Source organism: Aspergillus chevalieri, chromosome 1, assembly GCF_016861735.1.
Source record: "Aspergillus chevalieri M1 DNA, chromosome 1, nearly complete sequence".
In the NCBI taxonomy this organism is placed as follows: domain Eukaryota; kingdom Fungi; phylum Ascomycota; class Eurotiomycetes; order Eurotiales; family Aspergillaceae; genus Aspergillus; species Aspergillus chevalieri.
In genome coordinates, this window is record NC_057362.1 from 502514 (window position 1) to 525993 (window position 23480).

The 23480-nt window shown below is 49.9% G+C and overlaps 9 protein-coding genes and 1 non-coding gene across 10 annotated transcripts; 4 read left to right on the forward strand and 6 right to left on the reverse strand.

The window, feature by feature from the left end:
• Nucleotides 1–557: 557 nt before the first annotated feature.
• ACHE_t10005A lies at nucleotides 558–652 on the reverse strand. Its single transcript has one exon. It is a non-coding gene; the product is annotated as a tRNA-Ala (tRNA).
• A 2204-nt stretch (nucleotides 653–2856) lies between these two features.
• ACHE_10174S (uncharacterized protein) lies at nucleotides 2857–3529 on the forward strand (the record flags this gene model as incomplete). Its single annotated transcript, XM_043276342.1, has 2 exons — nucleotides 2857–2901; nucleotides 2957–3529. 2 exons carry the CDS (start codon nucleotides 2857–2859, stop codon nucleotides 3527–3529), a joined length of 618 nt encoding a protein of 205 aa, XP_043131294.1.
• A 658-nt stretch (nucleotides 3530–4187) lies between these two features.
• ACHE_10175S (phosphotransferase family protein) lies at nucleotides 4188–5624 on the forward strand (the record flags this gene model as incomplete). The annotated part of the gene is made up of 1 exon (XM_043276353.1): nucleotides 4188–5624. The coding sequence occupies one exon, from the start codon at nucleotides 4188–4190 to the stop codon at nucleotides 5622–5624; it is 1437 nt and encodes a 478-aa protein (XP_043131295.1).
• A 311-nt stretch (nucleotides 5625–5935) lies between these two features.
• On the reverse strand, nucleotides 5936–6496 carry ACHE_10176A (uncharacterized protein; the record flags this gene model as incomplete). The annotated part of the gene is made up of 1 exon (XM_043276364.1): nucleotides 5936–6496. One exon carries the CDS (start codon nucleotides 6494–6496, stop codon nucleotides 5936–5938), a length of 561 nt encoding a protein of 186 aa, XP_043131296.1.
• Nucleotides 6497–7033: 537 nt separating this feature from the next.
• On the reverse strand, nucleotides 7034–7357 carry ACHE_10177A (uncharacterized protein; the record flags this gene model as incomplete). The annotated part of the gene is made up of 1 exon (XM_043276375.1): nucleotides 7034–7357. One exon carries the CDS (start codon nucleotides 7355–7357, stop codon nucleotides 7034–7036), a length of 324 nt encoding a protein of 107 aa, XP_043131297.1.
• A 2495-nt stretch (nucleotides 7358–9852) lies between these two features.
• On the forward strand, nucleotides 9853–11441 carry ACHE_10178S (glycoside hydrolase family 15 protein; the record flags this gene model as incomplete). The annotated part of the gene is made up of 3 exons (XM_043276386.1): nucleotides 9853–10069; nucleotides 10125–10944; nucleotides 10994–11441. The coding sequence occupies 3 exons, from the start codon at nucleotides 9853–9855 to the stop codon at nucleotides 11439–11441; spliced, it is 1485 nt and encodes a 494-aa protein (XP_043131298.1).
• A 160-nt stretch (nucleotides 11442–11601) lies between these two features.
• ACHE_10179A (SCP2 sterol-binding domain-containing protein) lies at nucleotides 11602–12103 on the reverse strand (the record flags this gene model as incomplete). Its single annotated transcript, XM_043276397.1, has 3 exons — nucleotides 11602–11765; nucleotides 11824–12033; nucleotides 12088–12103. The coding sequence occupies 3 exons, from the start codon at nucleotides 12101–12103 to the stop codon at nucleotides 11602–11604; spliced, it is 390 nt and encodes a 129-aa protein (XP_043131299.1).
• A 710-nt stretch (nucleotides 12104–12813) lies between these two features.
• On the reverse strand, nucleotides 12814–15304 carry ACHE_10180A (glycoside hydrolase family 55 protein; the record flags this gene model as incomplete). Its single annotated transcript, XM_043276409.1, has 4 exons — nucleotides 12814–13288; nucleotides 13339–14518; nucleotides 14564–15022; nucleotides 15070–15304. The coding sequence occupies 4 exons, from the start codon at nucleotides 15302–15304 to the stop codon at nucleotides 12814–12816; spliced, it is 2349 nt and encodes a 782-aa protein (XP_043131300.1).
• Nucleotides 15305–17220: 1916 nt separating this feature from the next.
• On the forward strand, nucleotides 17221–21295 carry ACHE_10181S (RanBP1 domain protein; the record flags this gene model as incomplete). The annotated part of the gene is made up of 2 exons (XM_043276420.1): nucleotides 17221–17342; nucleotides 17455–21295. The coding sequence occupies 2 exons, from the start codon at nucleotides 17221–17223 to the stop codon at nucleotides 21293–21295; spliced, it is 3963 nt and encodes a 1320-aa protein (XP_043131301.1).
• Nucleotides 21296–22184: 889 nt separating this feature from the next.
• Nucleotides 22185–22508, reverse strand: ACHE_10182A (uncharacterized protein; the record flags this gene model as incomplete). Its single annotated transcript, XM_043276431.1, has 3 exons — nucleotides 22185–22297; nucleotides 22354–22418; nucleotides 22474–22508. The coding sequence occupies 3 exons, from the start codon at nucleotides 22506–22508 to the stop codon at nucleotides 22185–22187; spliced, it is 213 nt and encodes a 70-aa protein (XP_043131302.1).
• Nucleotides 22509–23480: the final 972 nt, after the last annotated feature.

Consider the following 23480-nt stretch of genomic DNA (forward strand, 5'->3'; position numbering starts at 1 on the left):
CGAGTTTTTCGCAGTGCAGGAACTCGCTCAGAAGGTAGGGGGGGTCGCCACTGAGGAGTTTTTTTTTCAATAGGGAAATATCGGAACGGTGTTATGAAAAAAAAAAAAAAAACTTTATCAGATGTTAAAAAGAAAGGTTAAAAAAAAAAAAAGTAGAGAAGTATGGCGACATTTGAACCGCACAAGATGAACTCCGAGCCCATTTGAATTGATAGTAGTGATAAACCTGTGTGTGTGTGTGTGTGTGTGTGTTTCTATTTAACGTCGAGGGTCGGATTTTTCCACGGAAAGATCCTGGTCCCGGTTCGGGACATACAACGGGCAGATCGGAACTGCCTGGCATCTAGCTAAGCTACCTTCTACTATACATGAAGCACCTCCCGCGCGGGAGGATACTTTAGTCAAGTCAATACCACCTGGGTTGGCGATAGTGTTGAGTTATAGGGGATCTATCCGGCATTTACCTGTTGTTTCGTAGGGAAAAAATAACCCCGCCCAGGATCGGGGGAAAAACCTGCGAGAGATAGATACTTGGTATAGACAAGATTTGTGGTTCAAGGGCCAGGCGGGATTCGAACCCACAAACTGCTGAGTGATGTCTGCACCAGCAGTCTAGCCAGGCTTAGTGTCCATACCACTAAGCCACTGGCCAGTGATAAACCTGTGCTAACTAGCTAACTGACGAGGATCTATCGGACAAATAGTCGGCCCGATTACCGAGGCCAGGGGATCTTTATATAGGTCGGTGTTTACACGTATTTAGATAGTTAAGCACTCAAGCACTTGTTCTACGTGTGGTTACCATAGACTTCAATATTACATACTCCTTTCGGCGTATACTAAACTCTCCATCTTCTGTACGCCATATAGCCTCGTGCAGTCGGATTATCGGCTCCCGATTCCCCGAACCTGAGCTACCCGCTTCACTAACTAAAGTTAACTAGTTATGGGGCGAAAAAATAACCCCATCAACATATTAGTTTCATATTATGTTATTTAGCGGATCATCATGTAAATATGGGTCAATATCAGAATATACATGTATCTAAAATAGCATGAGTAACTATATAGACCATAGACGCCAGCCGGAAGACAGGTAATTATAAAATTTGTGGCAAGAGACCTCCCTAGCCGATAGACATTGTCATCCATCGGGCTCTGCGATAGCTTGTCATGAGTCACATCTAACATGGCTCTAGCTGCGGTCATCTCAACAGACAAGGCACATATCTATGCAACAGATGTGTCGCGGGGTGTCACGTCTTGCACCCGCTCTGTCAGGTTGCTAGGCATGTGAAATTTGGGAACTGCTGGAAAGTCAAGTGTTGCACCCACTCTGCCCGGTGCACCAGCATCATTACCATCTCTTTGTAAAGATAAAACTCATGAATTCATAACTAAACGCCGCGTCCTATAATCTAAATCTTCTATACATAACAGTCAATTCCCAAGAATTGTCCGATCATTTCCCAACATAAGGAAAGTCCAGTCCGGTAAACTCATAAGCATACTCTGCAACATCAAAACCCCAGTCGCCCGCGATCTCGGTGCCTGAATTGCACTTACTGGACTTGGTTGCTGAGTTGATATGGTTATTGAACGCCTTGCAATACGGTCTATCTCCGCAGTCAGTAACATGAACCGCCCTTAACAAATTCCTTGAGCTCTTACTTGAGCTCTTACCCCGGACTACCCGTAAACTTGACAATCTTGTACCAATTATCATCACAGCCGTTATTATTGGCCACGTTTTTGCTGTATGGATCAATGCCATAATGCGAATAGACCCCCCATGATCCGCCCAGGGAGTTCTGGGCTCCACTCGGCGCAGGGAACAAATACGCTCTAAAGATCACACGGTTAGACAAGCAATTCGACTACACAGAACAGAAAAAAACACATACCGCTTTCCACCCTGAGTGGCCGACGCAAAGGGGAACTCCTCTGCCGATGTATATGACTGCTGACCACTGTGTTGATTGGACGCTGGAGGCACTTTGACTTCTCTCTTGGATGCCCGCACCTGATGCGCCTTCTTGAAGGGCTCAGCGTTGGTATTACTGCCAGTGGCCTTGCGGTTGTCATCGGTCTCTTTATAACGTCATCTGTTGGGATCAATTGGTTAGTCCATTCAGCTTTTTGGATGCTTCAACATGGGTCGGTGTGCACCACGTACAAAACATGGGGCTTTCCTTTGCATAACATGGCTCAGCAATCCGCATCAAAGGTGACAGCCAAGTCATAGGAGACATTGATCTACATGACATGTTTGATTCCTTTGTGTTGATTTCTTTGTTCTGTTTTAGGGCCAGGACCCCTCGCACATTAAATAGTTCAATGCTGGCAGGCACAGCGTTCTTTCTTCTTTCCTCATGCTAGTATTTCGCGAGATAGTCTACCAATATATTTTATTGAACGGGACCGCCACACATATATGATGAATGATATATACACCCTTTGATTACATATTTAATGATGAAGAATACAAAAAACAGATGGATTTTAGAGTAGGGAGTAGATCCTTTTCTATATAGGATTGCTGAAACTAACCATGGTTGGAATGGTGCAGTCTCTAGTTGCCCAATATAGTACAGTGACCTTGGTTTGGGGGGTTTTGGGGCAAAACCTGTTCCAAGGTCTAGGGACAGGGTCAGGGGCCGCATCTACCCCCGAACACCCCGGGGGTTGGGGCCTTGATGGCCTCGCCCCCGCCCCGCCCCCGAGTGACACTCTACCCGAAATGTACTTCAGCAACCGTAAAACCCCGAACCCCCCCCACCATCGCCCATTTCTCAGCTCTGTCCATCCCACTCCTCCCTATATCCTACACTTACGCAGCACTAAACAAGAACCACCATGTCTGGAATCCTTCTCTTCTGCACCGCCCCGGTGCCAGCCTCGGTGTGAACTCCACCACCTTCCCATCCCACCATCGCCACTAACAAGAGCGGAGCAGGTAATCAACCGGCTCATGCAAGACAGCAGTATCCCGGAACACGGGAGAAACATCTTCAGTCTCGTACGCACCCCCGACCAAACAACCCTGGACAACTTCAACTCCAACCCCCCAATCAACCCATTCTCAACCGGATTCCTCAGCACGCCTGACACCGAACTCCGGCGATACACGCGCAAACGGATCAGCGATCTCGAGCGCGAACGATCAATTAGTCTCTTCTCCAAGTGGGTCGCCGTCCTGGACGAACGGTCCATCACCGATAACACGGTGGTAATACATCGGTACGAGACCAAGTCCGAATGGGAGCAGCTGCAGCGCGAGGCGGAGGAGGAATGGGTTGGGACCCCCGGGATGGCAGAGATCAATGAGGACGAGGATTCTATCTGGTGGAAATGGCGCGTACCGTTTGATGCGGTCTTTCATCTGTACAATCATGTCGAGACGTTCTCGTGGCGTGGCGTGGCGTTGTGGGCGAGACCGGAGTATTTGGGGGAAAATGGGGTTGTTATGGTGAGGTTTCCAGTGGGGATTATTAGTGGGGGGATGGAGGATCCGTTGGGATTAATGTGATTCATGGTATCTCTCTGTACGGGGTGGTTTGGACTCGGTTCTTGCGAGAATGGGAATTGTTTGGGGTGAGAGTTCATGCTGGAGGAGATATAGGAGTAGGAGTAGGGTCGACTCATTCTATGGTCATGGCCAGAGAGTTGTTAGTTGATTCACCCAGATTCCTGGCTCTTGTGAGATTTAGGTTGATAAAGACGAGACTAGAGAGTAGTATCTGGTTGGGATGCGTAATATACCTCATGGCATTCAATGTGGAGTTGATCGGACCTGAAGGGGCAAACCTTTCGTGGCCATCCAAAAGCGGGCGGCATGTCTCATCAGTGGAGCATTCAGAACAACAGCAGTGGACAGAGCTACACCTACCCCCTATCGCCATCCACATGAACCGACTCGTGATCTTACTACGCTAGTAATAGTAAAGTAAGCACTAAGCACCAGTTAACTAAGCGTTCCAGTCAACATTAAGTTATTGGCGAGACTAAAAAGTGCCCATCTCAGGGGCAAGATTGTCAAGAGAGGAAAGCCATCACCTACATTTTCTCTCCAGTCAGTCACTTACTCGACTATAAGTTTTGCAATATACCGCCTCTCAATCTATGTCTATATTTAATTTTGCCTTGTCTGTAATCTTTCTCGGATATCAAATCGTCCAATAATAAAGATGCAGAAACGCATGCGTTTTGATGATGTTGCTTGGGAGCAAAGTGAAACCATCTCAGATGCCTGGGTGGCAGAGCTATTCAAAATCGATACTCTGAGGGCGATCGGCGATTTTATTGTCAAGCATCGAAAGGGAGTCCCAAGCGAATTATGTCAACCTCGAGCAGGGGCATTCAATGTATCCTTTCGGATGAAATTTGAGGATGGTGGCTCAGCACTGATCCGCTTCCCAAAACCCGGAGCCACCATGTTCGCTGAGGAAAAGGTGAGAAATGAAGTGGCTGTAATCAGGTATATTCAGGAGTATACTTCGATCCCAGTACCATTCATCCTGCATTGGGGAACAAAGAACGAGAGTCCTCTTAATTTAGGCCCTTTTATCTTGATGGAATACATCGACCACGACACGGATCTGGGTACAGCATTGAACACGCCGACGCTCAATATTGAAGATCGTCCGATCCTCGATCCGTCTATCGACATTGACAAGTTGGAAATGCTATACGGACAGCTGGCAGACATTTTACTTCAGCTGTCACAGTTATCACTGCCTTGGATCGGCTCCCTTGCCCAGATTGACGACTTCACATGGGACGTCAGACGCCGACCTTTATCAATCGGTATGAATGAACTTGTACGTCTAGGAACTCTGCCACGATCGACATTGCCAACCAGCACATTTAAGACGACATCCTCTTATTTTAATGCCCTCGCCGAATTACACCGTGCACATTTGTCTCATCAACGAAATGACGCAGTAAACTCCGCAAACGATTGCCGGCGTAAGCTTGTCGCCAGACAGCTTTTCTCTAAGCTTGCCAGAGAGGGCCGACTTACCCAGTCTACAAATGACCACGGACCCTTTAAGATATGGTGTGACGATCTTCGGCCCTCAAATGTACTGGTCAACAAAAACCTGCAGATTGTTGGTGTCATTGACTGGGAGTTTACATACGCAGCACCGGTTGAGTTTTCTCATGCACCTCCATGGTGGTTGCTTCTTGAACAGCCCGAGTATTGGCCAGATGGAATAGAGGCTTGGGTAGAGGCATTTGAAAGTCGTCTACAGACATTCCTGAAAGTTCTTACCGAACGCGAAGAAACAGCTATTCAACGGGGCAGGTTAAGACAGGAACAGAGGCTTTCTGGTCCCATGAGACAGAGCTGGGTAAATGGTGATTTTTGGGTCACATACGCAGCGAGAAAGAATTTCGCTTTTGACACAATCTTCTGGAAGAACCTTGACCATCGGTTTTTTGGTTCTTGCACAGTTGCCGAGGAAAATCGATGGGCGAAGAGGATTGGATTGCTGAGTGAAGAAGAGAGTCAGTGTATGGAACAGGTTGTGAGCCTAAAGCTCGGTCAAATGGAAAAGAGGGCTCTAGCATGGGAACCAGAGGAAGTGTATACTGTCGAAACCCACCATTTCGTCACCTAATTAGGTCTGAGTTAAAATCAGCTGGTTCGCATTTTTCTCGTTAGTCCTCTTGTAATGTACTGGATTGAACCACCAAGGGAATATACGGTTGATTGTTCCAATATCAAGGTACAACTATTCGTAAACGACAAGCTTTACGATAAACACGGCTCGAACAACGATAAGCTATGACAATCGATTTTGTGTACTGTGTATAAGCTTATGTACTCCCTAAATAGAAATTGATGGGCCACTCTATAGCGTAGTCACATGATTTGTTTGGTTTGGAAAGTTATTAGACCCAATGCACCTTCAGGCTCCGCTATAAACGCCTAATCCGAGATGGGCTCATAATCGTCATCCTCAGTAACCCTCTTCCTTTTGCGCTGTTTGAGCCACTTGCCGGTATCGCTTACAAATCTGCAGGCAACCCCAATTTTCACACCCTCTTTGACAAAAAATTCAGCGCCAATTTTCGGATTATCGAGCTGACCAAGGTCAAGACAATTCTCTAGCACTATATCCCGTGCTTTCCAAATATTCTCTTTGAAGTTCTCGGTATCCACTTTTTCCAAGTGCCAATTAGTATATTCTTCCACTGCTTCTTCAATTGGCCCAGGGATATCTAGGTCGGCTTGGCCAAAAGCGGTTGTCTCGGTACGATCGTGGGTATTATTTGACGGCTGAGGTGACTGGGTTGGGGCGACATTTATGTTGATTGGGGGATACATTGATCCAGTAGGAGGGTTGGGGGATTTCTGTCGTTTGTCCATGCGCTGCCGCTCTTCCGCATATAGTTGGTCCCGAATCGTATCGGGAACATTGTCATGAGTTTCCAGGATACCACCTTGCTCCACATACTTGACCAAGGCCTTCATATGATGGGTTCTCATTTTGTAGTGCTTTTTGCCCGCTGGATCCAACCAACAGTACTGCCCTTCGTGGTGACAAGGTGGTCCAGGGCAGCGCATCTTCTTATATACATCACGCCAGATTGGGGGTTGTCCCGACAAGTCTTCGGCGATCACCTGATGATGCAGGTCACGAAGCATTCCGTTAGTTGTTGACGTGTTGCCTCTTTTGTCCGTCCTTGATGAAGATAAGGCGCTGTCATCTATATAGTTAATGGATACCAAAAGTCTGAGCTTCTTGCCCTGACGAAATAGATTCTCCCACCGCAGGAGCTGCATCTCTATAGGGGTCCAATCAATATCTGTGCCTTCAAAATGCTTAGTAAAATCGCGCTGTGAACGCTCATTTACAGCAACAGTAACGGTCGTATCATCTGACCGTACTCGTTGGTTACGAGATTTCTTCCGTTGCACAATACGTTCAGCCTTCTCCTTTATCTGTTGCCAGTAGGCACTAGGCTTGAAGACCAGATCTTGTTCAGTGTCTTTTGCCAAGAAGCGATTATTGAGGGTCACCTTCTACTCAATGAGATAGGCTATAGATTCAGGAGTGTCCCCATTGTGTGTTCCTCTCCGGTTGAGTCCAGTATACTCAAGAAAGCCAAGACAGTATGATGCGGGTCGATGCGAGGGAAAAGATGGGTCACCGTACGTATAGGCGGGGGAGGGGCAAAATACAGATGGCGTTGGCTCGCGGCCGAAGTTTCCAGGGGTTGGGGCATACGAGGGAGTTTGTTCCCATCCGCTCACTTGATTGCTAACGTCGCCATTCAAGGGGTAAGAGCTCATGTCCTCCAGGCAAAATATGCCACCGAGGATCCTAAAGTTGATAACATCTGGCATTAGCTCTCAAACAAGGGAGCACATCCAATATAGAGTACTGGTTCCTGACAAGCCAAATAGTATAATAAGCAGAGTCATTTGTATTACAGTACACCGCTTGGTTAGTTCTGTGTTCTGCACAGCCCTGGCGTGTGTGTATTGGTGCCAGGGGCAAGATAGGAACAGGTAAGGTGTTGACGGTTTGCCTTGCCAGGGAAGATTGCTTTTGATGGTTCCACGGTTTGCACTAGTTTTCATGGAAGCTTCCAGCTATGCAGGTCACGCGTATGGAACCATACAAAGATCTAGCATGACATCATTTAGAATACAGTACTGCATAATACATGGTAATTTTGGAATATCATTGATCCGTACGATTTCCTATTGAGTACTAGCGCATCCTTGGCATAGGGTCTGGAAGACAAAAAGAAATCTCTAGGGGTGACACTGCTTTTGCAACCAACTGTACAACGATTTCGCTACTCATATAAAGGTTCAACACATCTTGCCAATCTGAAGGGAGAAACCACAGAGTTATCAATGCATCAGCTCTGTCAGGATCGCTGCCACTCAGACGATCGTGGTATTACTTATCCCCATTTACCATCACTAACCGTTCACCGATAATTACTTTGGAAAATCCACCGGTTAGGTAGGATTCAAAATCCCCTTTGACATTATGTAGTCTCAGTAGCAAGAACCTCGAAGCCTCTGGCGCACTCTCGGCCGACCTTTCCGATGCATTATTTCAGCCAGTTACACTTGGCTTTTTCAAGGGGCACCTGACCTGTGTACTCACACTTGGGGCATCATAATCAAGACAATCTCTTTTACTAAGCTGGACGTTTTCATGGTGTACATCATTGGCGGGCCACTTAAGTCCCATCCACTCAGTACAGAGCAATCTTTAAACGAAGGGAATATCATACCAATACTTGCATCGATTTAAGTACGAGCGATATACTTTGCTGGTCAGCTTCACGCTTACTTTTGGTCTTTTGGATTTGGATAGGTGATAATTGTACATTATGTCTATTCTTGTACATTGTTCTATATTCAACCATGTTTGTTACGCAGGCAAGAAAATAATAGCTACTGCTTCAGGGTCAAAGCCCCATAGATCCTTCAGGACGTTCGGAGAATGTCCTGAATGGAAATGTTTCTACACTGCCACACTGTTCCCTGTTCCTTAATCCTGCTAAGGGTCAGCATCTCCAATTTATCTAGCATCTTAAGGATCAGCCTCATATCTGCGCCTACATCGACAATATAACTTAAAAAGGAATAGTTAAATGTCAGCGCTGATCACACAGCCGGCACCAACTGTGTCGGGACAAATTAGAAACATTAGAAAGGCACCTTAATCCACCGCCAAGAGTATGAGGCTACTCCATGCACTTCCCGAACACTAGTCCTATTTGGTAGAATGGCTGGGTGTATCATTTCCTAATGAGGGCCTTGGCTCGTCGATACTTACCCCAACGGTCGTTCTGCATCAGAAGCCATGGTATGATGCTTGATGGTCGTATGTATGTCCACAGATTCGTTTCTTAAGCGCCATAGTTGTTAATAGAGTAGGTCACCAATTCCTAGAGGTCGGGTGTCTATACTTGTAAGGAAAATGGCCTCTTGGTACGATAGATAAGGTAAACAGGACACTGGGCTTCGCTCATCGAAATGAGCAATTACCAAATTGAACACCATGCTGCAGAGTATCGCATCCCCCTTAATCCCAAAGGTCCCTTCATCATACCCACCCCCTCAAACCACCCCGTGTCCTCAAATCGCGCGTTGATACGGAGTATTCCGTATGTGCTACCGTTGAATCTGCATAGTAGAATTTCCCCGAGATTCCTCCAAGTAGCTCAGCGTAGCTCCGCCAAATAACCTTAACTGCTGTGGGGTGTCTCCACCGGGGGTCGATGCGCAGATTTCCTGCAGAGCACAGTTATCGAGCTGGTGCAGTTCAAGGTATATCTCGTCAGGCAGTTCCTATGTATGGCTCAATTCTGATGAGAGTAATTTAGAGGATAGGTGCGGCTCAGATACTGGGCTATGGAGTACACGAACGATACTTCGATTCATCTCCATCGTGGTAATAGACAAGGATAACCATCGCTGCAAAGAACGGAGAGTTATCGGAGCTGAAATCAGGGTCTGAAACCTCCCGCTGTGGAAACACCTTGACACAAACGTTAAGCATGGGGCATTGCCCACCGGCACAGTCTACATTCTAAATCCAGAACAGCAATCATTTCCCACACGGTCATCGGTTGAAGACTTCTCGTATGATTCTCGGCATCCCGATGTTGACATGCGACATTCGTGCTCAGTCCGATTGGTCACGATACTGTTGTCCCTGGCATGGCCGTATTTGTTTCGGTGTACGTATTGTTGGCTATGATGTATGAACAGACGATCTTTATTATCGCAATTCATATAAACGGTTGCTATCCTGCTGTTGAAGTTCCAAACAACAAGCAAGCAAACAGTCAGTTCTCTGAGTACCTTCCGCCATGTTACTCAAGAGCGTCTTTTTCGCCAACGCCATCGCCAGCGCGGTGGCATCTCCCGCTTCCTTCCAGAAGCGCCAGGATGTCGACAGCTACGTCGAAGCCGAAAAGCCCATTGCCCTGCAGGGTATACTAAACAACTTCGGTCCCAATGGCAACTTGTCCCGTGGAGCAGCGCCGGGTGTTTCTATCGCTGGAAACTCCGAGACGAACCCTCCTTGTACGTTATCCACTTACATTGACACTTAACGAAAACGAATGTTAACATGTGCCAGACATCTACACCTGGACCCGCGACTCCGGCTTGACAATGCAATCCCTGATCCAGGAGTTCCTCACCGGCAACACCTCCCTCGAGCCGCTCATCCAGCAGTACATCACCGCGCAAGCCAAAATCCAAACGATCACCAACCCCTCCGGCACCCTCTCCGACGGCTCGGGACTCGGTGAGCCGAAGTTCAACATCAACTTGACCGCATACACCGGTCCCTGGGGCCGTCCCCAGCGCGAGGGTCCTGCCGTGCGCGCTTCTGCTCTTATCGCATACGGAAACCATCTCCTTGAGCAGGGCCAGCGCGACAAGGCTGTGCAGAATGTCTGGCCTGTCGTGCGGAATGATCTCGCGTACGTGGGCCAGTACTGGAACCAGACTGGATTCGATCTGTGGGAGGAAGTCAATGGAACTTCGTTCTTTACAACCGCCGTCCATCACAGAGCTCTTGTCGAGGGACAGACCTTCGCTAAAGCGCTGGGACAAACTTGTGAGGGCTGCACTGTTGCGCCGGCGCTCTTGTGTCATCTGCAGGAGTTCTGGAACGGAACTGCTATTGTTTCGAACTACCCCACGGCGAACGACGCCAAGGGTCGGAGTGGTATTGATATCAACTCGGTTCTCACGGCTATTCATGTCTTTGATCCGGCTGCGAGATGCGACGATGTTACCTTCCAGCCGTGCTCTGCGCGCGCGCTGTCGAACCATAAAGTTTTCGTTGATAGCTTCCGGGCTATCTATGGTATTAACCAGGGTAAGACTGCTGGGAAGGCGGTTGCTGTGGGAAGATATCCGGAAGACGTCTTCATGGGTGGGAACCCTTGGTACGTATAATGAACTGTCCCAGTCGAGATTGTCAGCTAACAAGAACAGGTACCTAGCAACCCTCGCCTCCGCCGAAATGCTCTACGACGCCCTCCACCAATGGGACCACCAGCACGCTATCCACATCACGAACCTCTCCCTCCCGTTCTTCACGGATCTCCTCCCCGGTATCAAGCCCGGCGTGTACCCCAGCGCAACCCCGACCTACCAGAAGATCACCAGCGCGGTGCGCACCTACGCAGATGGTTTCCTGTCCGTCGTGCAGGAGTACACTCCCGCTGACGGCGGCCTGTCCGAGGAGTACGACCGCGACACTGGCGTACAGGTTTCCGCTCCGGATCTCACCTGGTCCTACGCGTCGTTCCTGACTGCTGTCGCGAGACGCGATGGGTATGTGCCCTCTTCTTGGGGATCGTCTGCGGCCCTGAAGGTCCCTGGCAAGTGCAACGGTGCTAGTGTGAAGGGAAGCTATGCGGCTGCGAAGCCTTCGTGGTAATCAATGTTCCATAAATTCGAGATATTCGAGATATTCGATATCCGAGATATCGACGGAGTATATCCAGTCAACCAATCAATCAATTAAATTACACCTGACCAACAAAAAAAAATCGTATAGTAACGAAAACGCGAATAAATATAAATAGGGTATCTATAGCTTAGAGCTTGGCCTTGCCCTGCGCCTTCTTAAGCACAGGCTCCATCTTGGTCGCCTTCATGATATTCCCGCGGATCTTCAGCTTGCCGCCCATGAACAACCGCTGCGCGTTCGCCTTGCCGGTGACCAGGTCCTGGAAGTCTTTGTCGGAGAGGTTCAACGTGACTGTTCATCGTCAGTACCATATCCCAGGTAACCGTGTGTATTAATTGAAAGGGCGTACCATCAGCCTTCCCTCCAGCCGGAGCAGCCCCCTTAGCGACAACACCCTTCTCCTTGAGATCGAGGTGCCAGGCCTCCTCCTTTCCGGCGTCGTTCTTGATGTTAAAAGCGACGACGGCCTTGGCCTTGGAGATGGCGTCCTTGCGCTCGTTTTCGTCGGCTTGGAGCGTCGCGTTGATTACATCGAAGGCGGCGGAGGAGGGGAATTCGTCTATTGCGTTTCTGTTAGAAATGGTCGGATAGAATGGGGAGAGGGGGGGCGTACCGTTCTTGAGAGTCATTGTCGCGGTTTGTTTGTAGTGAGTTGTTTGTTAATACAGTAGTTGGATAGATGAGAGTGAGATGGGTGGTAGGAGCTGAGCTGGGTTATATATGGACACGAAAGTTGTCCGTTGGGCCTCGGCACGGGGCGCGGTTCACATGCCGACCGGAGTTGTGATCTCATCGTTTGTGCAGAATTCCCCGGACACTCGACTTCTACGAATTAAATGATCACTTTTTAAGAATGTAAAATAGCCAATTTACTTGATTCTGCCGTAGCTAAATGCCCGGCTAGTTACTACAGGCCATTCCGGGTATACCGGACACGCGACACAAGAGTCCAGCTAACCACCGGAGCTCCCCAACAAGCAACGAAATTGCGGGAACCCGATCTGCACTCCGTCCATATTTTGTCCTTTAAAGGGCACACTCGCTCGATTATCCCGTTTAGGTATTCAATTCGCGCTCCACAGTCCAGGCCCCGGCCACTCCGCGTAGTCGGGATCATCGTTGCTTGTGCGTTATGCTATGCTCGGGGTCTGTATGACATCCGGCGGCCTTTCATATGACGGGGTATTATCCTAGGTGATTGATTCATGATTATCCGGGGTATTCTACCAGTGTCGCGTGTCGCTCACATGATAGCACGTGATGATCTGGGGTAACCTAGATTCGAGTTGATTCATTCTTCTCAAACTACGGAGTACACCAACTCCCAAGGTATAGAAGCTCACAGCTTGAACCAAGCAACCGTATCCGCAAACGTCGCCCGATTATCCCCCGCCCTGACAACCCCCTCCCCATCCCTCACAACCATCCACTCCGTCCCAATCGTACTCAGCGCATAAACCACCAACCCGCTCGTCTCCCCCTCAATGCTAAACACCTCGCTCTGACAAACCTGGTTGTTATCATTCGCAGAGCATGTGGTATCATAGTTATTGAAGAAACTGTACAGTCCGGCACCGTAGATAACTGTGTCGCGCGTGTTGAGCAGGCGCAAGCCCAACGAGTTGCAGTTTCCGGACAGGCAGTGCGTGAAGTCGGGGTCGTTGAGGGTGGGGTTGGGCTTGTAGGGGCTGTGGGGGGCGTCGGGGTTGGGTTGGTAGTAGGGGGATTCGGTTTGGACGAAGCCGATGAAGACGGAGTCGGTGTTTGTTAGTTGGTATTGGTAGAGAGAGTGGTGTTCGGAGGAGGTTCCGTATCTATCGCCATGTTAGCATTGCCAGATACACCAGGGGCAAGAGAGACGTACAACCACACATTCTTGCCCTCGACTAATAAGCCACGTCCTGTATACACGGAGACTCGGGTGTCATGCGGATCATCGAGGTCATGATCCGCCGTCCAGAACCAGTTGTTCTCCAGGTAGACATTCCTTGCTGACTTCGTGATGTGCATCGACATATACGCCGCCTGGCACTTGGTCGATACTTGCGACACAGTTGGACAGTCCGGGACCTGCAGCTGAGATCCGGCAAATCCGCCAATCCGCGTGTGCACTTCCCACATGCCCGAGCCTTGCTCTGCATCTAGGTTCCATTCGATAAGAGTGGCACCGGGAGTGGACCCCTGCGTGCTGACGATCATGTCGGACCATTCGAAGAAGCCCGTGTCCCCCGGTTGTCCGATCTGGATGACAGGTACGGGCTTGTTGATGTCAGTCCAGGGCCCGCCGCTTGCCATGATCACGGGCAGGGCCTCGCCGACGATGCGGATACCTGGCGGGAACTGGAGGGTGTTGGTAACCTTGTAGACGCCTTGGTCGAAGAAGACGATTTTTTTCTCTCGTCGTGCGTTGTCGATAACTGATTGCAGTGCTTTTGTGTCATCCGTCGAGCCGTCTCCCTTGGCGCCACCGTCTCGCACGCTCACGAAGGATGACACTGGCAATTTCTCGTACTGCGGCTTGGACTTGGTGTAGTACCGATTCGAGTCTTTGGCGAGCAGACCGCGAGGCCGGTCACCAGGTGTCATGGCACTTTGGAAGTTCTTTGGTCCAGCCGGAGTATAGCTATGGCCCTGACCCCAGGCAGTGATTGTCTTAGATCCACCCTCTAGAACGGTTTTGTTCGAGGCTTGGACTGCGACTGGGGTATTCTCAAGAGCGACGTTCTCCAGGATCAAGCTGCCGTTGCTCCAAGGAGACTCTTGCCATACAGTATCCACAAACACATGGGAGTTCTTGATGTCGCTGTCGATGACGGTAACAGAGCCAACAGTCTGGGAGCCAGGACCGCCGTTAACCATGGAAATTGCCGTGCCACAGTTGTTCAGCTCGACACCCTGGTATGTCCAACCCCAGTTCCAGATCTGGGAGATGCAAGTCGCGGAGTCGGAGATTCGCAGGTTGCGGGTTGTGTACTGCTGACTTCCGATGTTTGCTCCGTAGAGACCTCCGATGATTTCGACATCGTCAAGTACAGTTCCGGAGCCTGACTACGTTAGCTCTGCCTACGTCCTCCTATTGGAAAACATACCATTCTCAATAAAAAGACCTTGGTGCTGCGACCCTGGAGCGGAACTCATCACAATCTTGATGTTGAAAAGACTACTTGCCTGTCCAGTTGGCCAATGGATTCCCGTCGCTCCCTTATTCGGAGAGATATCAGTCAAATCTATCACAAAGTTGCGAATCTGTCGGAAAAACACATTGGTAGATGTCCAGCCTTGGTTCCCGTCGTTCTGGTATACATCGCCATCGATCACACCCAGTCCTTCAAACGCGGCAGTGGCCTTGATAACAGGACGTGCGTTCGGATTGCCAACAAGTTGGGTAAAATAGTAATCGACAATGGACCTTGACACGACATAGGTGCCTTCCGGGAAATAGACAATTGCAGGAGTGGTGGTTGACGTTCGACGGCTTTCTGGAGAGACACGGTTGCCATCGCTGATAGCCCGGTTGATTGCTTCGGTATCGTCCGTTTGGCCATCACCTGTTCGGTCAGAGATGTTTCTTCAATAGGTGAGAGTGGCAATATACCTTTGGCTCCGTAGTCTTTGACATTACGAAACACCTTATATCCTGACGGGTTTGGATTGAACGCCGCAACTCCTTGATGTTCGATATCTGCCAGCCAGTACGATGCATCACCTGGAGCGGCAATTGAGGTTGTCTCTGGGGCTTGACAAACAACAGTGTCCGAAGGCCTCTGAGGCAACTGCGCACTGAGGCCGGTAAGCAGCAACCAGGTTGTAGCAAAGAATGTAGCGCGCATCTTGTCGATGTACTCAATAGGGACGCGTCCTCAGACTTGAGGGAATGAAGCAATTGTCTGGGGGTTTCGGCTCCTTATATCTACTTTGTTTTCATCCTCGTCACTCAGAAAAAGCATATGCACCCAAGACGCGTCAAATAGTCGCCAGTCACAAATGAGACTGTTTTCTCCGGCAGCAGTGTTCCCATCAATCGAACTTCCAGACATGACAAAGCATCGAGGCCCAATAGAAAACAAAGCATTGCCGCGCACCCGCATGAGTATCTTGGAGGCACACTGACGTCCGGCAGTTCACCTCGAATTCCAAGTAGACATCCTAGGCACTGACGTCGTTCGGTAACCACCAGATTATCGCGAAGATGTCATTGACCGATGGCTAGAATCGGCATACTCGATCGCTGCTAGGTAAAAGAAAATCTGAAGATATAAGTCCCCGATCAAAAGAGAAACATGACCAATTGCCATTTAGACCAACCGCCCAGGGTTGAACGTTGCACGGTTATATAGAAGCGCTTCGGCAGAGCATGAATGCGGTCTCTTAGTACGCGCATGTTGGACAAGGATGACCAAGCCAAATGACCCGCAGATATAAGGCTTGCTCCCGTCCTGCAATTTCTCCGGTTGGTTCTTGGCCTATCAATCCGGAGGAAGATTTTCTTGCCGCGATGATATTGAGATCCGTTGTAGTACCCGCGTCTGGAGCTTTTTTTCTGGCCAAACCGCGGCAATGTGCATATGATTGTCTGTTTATAAGTTCCCAGATTGAGGGGGAATAGTATAGTATTTTCCTGTAGTGACGCTAGACCTCATCAGCCAGTCTGACTACATGTCGTTCAGATATATATCCCGTGGTTGTCTCTTCACTGTAAGACAGGTGTGCAGGCCGTTCTGAGTTTCATTCTGAGATTGCAACTGCCTTGGTGTCTGTACCTGCGTCGGTACCTTAGACATTGACTCCCTTGCCTTTTGCGATCTCAATATAGAAACGTGGGAGATGTCAGTATCTGTAAGCTGTAAGGCTGCTCGCCATGGAAACAGACATGCGTAATGGCAATACGTAAATTACACTATAGACCCTGAAAGACTTGACCGTTTGCTACCACAAGACCAGAATAAATAAGATACAGCAAACAAAGTAGAGTATTCTCTCTCATTCACTATATTATTTTTTTCACTATAATCCCATTATCCAGTGGCAAACCATTCACTGCCTGTCCGCCAAGACTATTTCGCGTACTCACGTGACTGTAATATTACCTGCACCGCCAAAAAAAAGAAAGAAAAAAAACGTCGCGAGCCGCATATCTGCAAAAAAAGTGTCCCGAGCAACTCCCACTCAACAACCTCAGCCCATCACTTCGACCTCCCCCTTCTTCCACTCTCCATCTCCCACCACACGGAGGGCTTTATTGAATCAAGAAGACGCGCCTGTATTTATTATCCTTTTGGAAAGCGCGCGCTACAGCTTTGTCTTACTTTCATACCCTCTCACCCCCCGTTTATCCTCGCGACGGACCAACATTCCGTGGTGAACACCTGCGCGTGTCCCTCACTTCGCACCTTATTTACGATCTAAACACACGCATAATCTCGATATCAGGAATTAAGAGGACGGATTCTAATTATCGAGGTTGCCCTGTTTTGTTGACACAGCTCGCCCACGCACGTTGCCACTCCGTCATCTACTGCCTACGAGCTTGCGATCCATCGATACGTGGTTGTTTGTGTGTGTGTGTGTGTGTGTGGACCATACCTTCAGTCTGAAAACGACAAGGAGGATTTGATCGAGTTTTTGCTGTGCATGAGACGCGTGATTCGAAAATACCCATTCAAAGCTACCACAAGGGGTTGAAGACCGCTGTTGTCTGTCATTTCCAGTAGGATTAGAGACGGAAACATTGGTCTTGCCATAGTAGATGTCTAAACGCGGCAACGAGGGACCTCAGGGGGATAAGGATTCTCTCAACGAATTCCTAATGGCGAGCACACCAGAGGAGAAGCCTCAGCGGGCGAGCGCTGCGCAGTTGGCCAACAGAAAGTGAGTTTATGCGGACTTTGCGAGTAGCCCCTTTCCCTCATTCGCTAGGGACAGCTCTAGCTGGATTGTGTTTTCTGTTGGTTTTTCGAGGATGACGCTAACATTCAAACAGAATTAAAGATGTTCGGAGGCGACGGCCAGGCACTGCTGCAGCATCTCCCGCACCACCACAACAACCTTTCAGCAGCCCTTTCGGCTCCCTCAATCAGAATGCGCTCAATCAGAACGCCAACCCGCCCGCTCCCACAAACGGGTTCTCATTTGGCCAGTCTCAGAGTTTCCCAGGCCCTGCTCCCAGTTCGAGTCAGCCTGGCACAAACGGAGCATCATCGCCGTTCTCTTTTGGTGGTGGAAGCGGCGGTCCATCCTTCAATTTCGCCGCGGGACCTAGCACAACAGCCAGCAATCCATTTGCTACCGTGAGTACGGCCGCCCCGAGCCAACCAACCGATGGCGGTGGCTTCGGAGGATTCAAGGGAAACATCTTCAATCTTGCACCAACAAGTCCGGCGCCTTCTGGTGGTCTCTTTGGTGCGACATCTGGACCTTCCGCCGGCGTCACGCCTGCTACTAGCGGCACTGGTCTATTTGGACAAACAAGTGTTTCGAGTCCCGCGCCGACCCCTGCGGCTTCAACGAACATCTTTGGCCAGCCCACTTCGGACAAGCCAACTATCTTCAGCCAATCTACGGGCTCTGATGATTCGATGCAAACTTCTCCAGACGCCAAGAGCAGCACTGCGTCGAAGCCGTCCATCTTTGGCAATGGAACAACGCCCGCGCCACCTCCTACCTTTGGCGGTTTTGGCGGGAACAACCTATTCAGCAAACCCGAGAGCTCTGCACCCAGTCCGTCACCTACCAAGCCTCTCTTTGGTGCAAAACCAGACGAAAAATCTACTCCAGCAACACCATGCACCTTTGAAGCCAAGCCCGCAGAGCAGTCTGGCGCGGCGTCGCCCTCCATTTTTGGCGCCACCACTCAAACCAGCTCTGCAATGACCACCTCTACGGCTGCACCTTCATTATTTGGAGCCTCTACAACTTCCCAGAACCCCTTCCAGTCCGGCAATCTCTTCTCAGGTGTCCCTGCGGCAACCGAAAAGCCACAAGAAGAGAAAAAGCCAAGCGACTCTGCGCCATTCCAGTTCACCCCGTCTGCCTCCACTGGGGCTTCGTTGTTTTCCAAGAGCGAGACTACACCAGCAGCTGGTGGATTGTTCGGTCAGAAGCCCAGTTTTGGTGCATCGCAGCCTCCATCGACAGGCAACCTCTTTGCGCCTAAGCCACCGGCTTCTACAGAAGAGAAGGCACCCGCAGTCAACCCGTTCGGCGGGATTTTCGCGCCCAAGCCAGCTCAACCGGCCACTGAAAGCAAACCGGAAGAGGGAAAGCAGCAGCCTGCAGCCCAATCATCCTTTAGTGGTGGTCTCTTTGCCCCCAAGCCAAGCGAGCCCGCAAAACCTATTACCACACCTTCTTTCTCGGCTTCTACGCCTGCTGCCAGTACGGCCAAGCCTCCAAGCGCTTTTCAACCGTCTACTTCCTTGTTCCAGCTACCTCCCACTGCGGCTCCCGCGCCGGCCCCTCAGCGTCTTGAGACGATGCAGCCTAAGGGGCTTTCGGTTGACCTCAACAAGCATTTGAAAGATGACGTTGAGCTATTGAACCGGGTTCGCATTCTAAATGAGTCTTTCAAGCGCGAGATAACGAGGCTTGATCCGTCTAAAGATGATTTTGATCTCGTTATTCTGTACTATATGCGCGTTCGCGATACAATCGGGGCCCCTACTGGCGGGGAACATGCCCCTAAGCGCAAGACTCGGGATGAAGACGGTGACCAGGGTGTTCCAGCTCAGAAGAAGGTGAAGCCTTTTGGCGAAGCCCCATCTCCGCCACCACCGCAGATGAACATCGGACCTAGCTCCATCACCAGCACTCCCTCCAAGCTGTTTGGTGCGAGTGAAATCGCTAGTCCCAGCAAGAGGAAAGCGGACGAAGAAGATGGCGAGCCTTCCTCGGCCAAACGCTCGCAGGGCGATTCCGCTACCGCGAGCATCTTCGCCCAGACCTTTTCTAACTCCAAGTCGGCCGAGTCTGAAAAGGAAGAGACTTCTAGGGTTCCCGTCTCTTCTCCCTTCAAGCCGTCCACTCCTGAGTCTAAGAAGGTGGCGCCAGTCTCGACCACACCGACCGCATCTCCTGCAAAGACCCTTTTCCCCACCTCAGCTGTGTCGAAGGAGCCTTCCGCTCCTACCTCGCTATTCGGCCAGCCTTCATCCGCATCGAAGCCCGCCTCCGAAGCACCAAAGACCGATGCTGCTCCTGCCAATCCTTTCACACTGAAACCTACGGAAATCAAGAGTGCGGAACCGACGGCTGCCCCGTCGTTCTCGATACCAAAGTTCGGTAGTGGCGGTGGCACGAATTTCTTTGCGCAGTTCAAGACCCAAGCGGACAAGCAAGCCGAGAAGGAGAAAGCCAAGCGGAAGGAAGAGGATTTTGACTCTGAAGAAGAAGATGAGGCTGAGTGGGAACGCAAGGATGCTGAGCAACAACGCAAGAAGCGGGAGGAGCTCGAAGCCCAATCGCAGAGGCGGGCTAAGTTCATTCCTGGACAGGGATTTTCCTTCGAGGAGGATGATAGTACCAACACTCAGGATAGCACCAACACCCAGGACTCCAAGAAATCAGATGAGACGAACGGTGTGTCCTTCGCGAGCTCTGCGACATCGGTCTTTGACACAAAGAGTGAGACCGAAGAGAAACCCAGCAACATTTTTAGCCACTTGTCTGCTACTCCTACGGAGGTTGAGGAGAACGATGGCAATGATACTGAAGAGGCCTCAGACAATGAGGATGAGGGTCCGGGGCCCAAGGCCGCCACTGCCAGCAGAGATGACGGGTCCAATGATAGCGAAGATGGTGACTTTGGCAAGGCTCTGAAGAAGTCTAAGACCTCTGACAAGCCCGCTGCGGCCACGGAAACCACCAGTGAGTCTACTCCAGCGAAACCCGCTGGCGGTAGCCTGTTTGGCAGTGATCAGGAGAAAGAAGGCGAGTCGAAGTCGGGTGAGGCTACTCCGAAGAACCCGTTTGCTTCGTTATTCAGCACCCCGAAGCCTGCGGCTCTCTCAAGTGGAACCCCAAGCCTTTTTGCACCAACTACTTCTACTAGCGGCTCCACGAGTATTTTCGGTGCATCCACAAACGCCACTGGCGGAAGCCTGTTTGGCGCCTCGTCGACTGGTACCGGATCTCTCTTTGGCGCAGGCCAAAACGGTGTCAAGAATGACCAGACATGGAAGAAGGACTCTCCTATCAAGTTTGCATCGGACTCAAAGCCTGACTCAACTTCTTCGTCCGAAGCCCCGAAGCCATTCTCTACCCTGTTTGGGGCACCACCTGCGCCGAAGCCATCGGCGTCTGGCGATTCCAAACCGACGCTTGGATTTACATTCGGCGCTCCCTCAACTCAGACTTCTTCTATCTTCTCCTCCGCAGCTGCTTCCGCCGCAACCAGCACTGCTTCGACGCCAGGGACGTCTGATGCCGGAGCTGGCGAATCTGGTGACGGCGAGGCAGCTGAGGCTCTGCCCCAGGTTGACCTTGCTCGCGGCGGCGCAGGCGAAGAGAATGAGGACGTACTCATAGAGACGCGCGCTCGTGGATTGAAGATGGCCAAGGAGGGATGGGACAGCCAGGGTGTTGGTTTCGTCAAGATTCTGAAGAACCGTGAAACTTCTCGCTCCCGCGTGGTCCTTCGTGCTGATCCTAGCGGCAAGGTGCTGTTGAACGCTTCGCTGATGAAGGATATCAAGTACACTGTCAATGGAACCGGTGTGTTTTTCGCCGTTCCCCAGCCTGACGGAAGTCTCGAGCAATGGGCTATTCGGACGAAGAAAGAGGACATTGGACGCCTTGGATCTACCATGGAGGAGGCCAAGGCTTGAGCCTTTTGCGTTTGTTTTCGAATACCGAATACCTTGTGGTGATGCATTATGAATGCTCTTCATTATGACGAGGACAGACCGCGTTCCGTTTCTCTTCGCTTTTCATTTTGTCGGTGTCGCACACCTATCGCCTCTTCTTTTCACGTGTAACCCTGACCATTGAGATTCTTTTCTGGACCATGTCTTCCTACGCTTCTTTGGCTAATACGGCCTTTGAAAGGTCATCTTGTCTCGTTTCTTTATCCCCTTTCCCAACTCCCCTTTTTGGACCGGCCGACTTCAACGTTCTCCTCTCGAGACATACCCTACCTCCTCCTGTCCTTGTATGTATTTACTTAGTTATGTTGCACATTGGCGCTTGCAGCATATATGCTTTTTTGAGCATCGTCGTTTTCGTTTTAATTGTTGTGTAGCTGTCTTTGTCGTTGAGTTCAGAAAGGCGCAATTAGTTTAGCATAGCGATGTGGCATTTTTATTTCTTGAGAATACATTCAGATTACTTGCTTCCGATGATACTTTCATTAACCGTAGGTGGTTACTTCAGAAACAGTCCGAGGAACAGAGGCTAGTGATAATCTTCGTCTCGCCGAGGGCTGCATCGGCTTTCACCGAGTCTCTCGCCGTTTTCTTCAGTTCTTTCAAAATTTCGGGTTTCGGGGGTGTGCCCGTGCCAGATATCCGTGGTCCGTGAGCGATTGCTCGAAATGTTTGTGGAAGACTACAATACTCCCCGAAAAACCCTCGAGACCAGAGGACCGAAACATTGTACTTCGACAAGCAAACCCCAATTTGCCTAGGTCATAGGTGGAGCTATGAACCCTTCACGTGCATTCCAAACGCCCGTGCAGGTTCAAGCGTAACCGAGTCCGTCTTGTTGTTATTAAACAACCTACTCGGTGTCGCGTTCGTCATCGGGGGTAAAAGGGGCCAGTGTACAGTGGGTAACGTCCATGTTGTCGATTGGTTGGTTCTCCAGGTTGATTTCCTGCTTCCGGGCCGGATCTAACAAACAATGCAGTCAGTATTCAGTCTTCATAATGTGATACGGGGAGACTCACCGTAATGCACAGTATTATTGGAGTCTCTGGCGTTTCGAGGCCAGAATGGGCAAACGCACGGGTATCTATACAGTCAGCAAGCATCCTCTAGCAGGGAGTTGAGGGGGAGGGAGAACGTACCTCGTGACTGCTGTGGGTCTGTTTTGGTAGTACATGATAATCTCTAGGCTTTTTACTTGAAAAATGCAGGTTCTGGGTAGTGGTGGCTCTGTTGCTTGGTTTGTACCTTCAAAAGGCGAGTTGCTAGATGTTTATGCCATGGGATCGCATCAAGGAAACTGGCGTATGTCTTTCTAGTCAATATGGTTCCAGTTACAGCATTCATTGAATGATGAGGGTTAACACCATTTTTTGCTTCGAGAGACGAAGTCTTTCGTTTGAAGCATCTCAACCCACTTGAACAGGGAGACTCATGGTTGCCATACGCTTTGTACTACTGTATGTGCATCCCAGGGCTTGTTGGCATATTGGCCTACCAACCACCGCGAAAGAGATCATCATCCGGAATTGCCCTGATGTATGCATTTTTTTTTTTTTTTTGGCTTTATCAGAGTTCAACCGGTCAAACAGCACAACCGTTACTGCCAAAGCTAAGCTTCCAGCATCAAGCCATGCGGTGGATCATCACGACGCAGCTATTTGTGGGCGTTGGATGGTTCACGGCAAATTTTCACGGCAAATTTTCACGGCAAATTTTCACGGCAAATTTTCACGGCAAATAGAGATGCCTTCGTGAAGAATGTGGCAACCAGTCTGACCTCTGTTTCGTGAATATGATGGTCAGCAACGCCTCTTGATCTTCCCATTTATCGGTGACCTGGGACTTCTTTTCTTCCCCTGTTAAAATAGTATCTATTGAATACCCATTGTATCCTTTCTTATCCGATTGTGTGTCCAAACGGCGCCTCGCCTTATGTCCCGCTGCTGAGAACGACAAGCTGACAGGTAGCTGTCGTTACTTTTCCCAGGAGATGGGCAAATCAGCTTCAAGTAGGAACAGATAATTCCAAAGATGGGAGTTCGGTGAAGAATCTGTTTGTAACTGGGTCAAGTGGTGACTCCTTCCCTTTGCTTAACTCGCTCGAATCGGAGTAAACGTAGCCTTCAGAGAAATCTCAAAAGCGGTT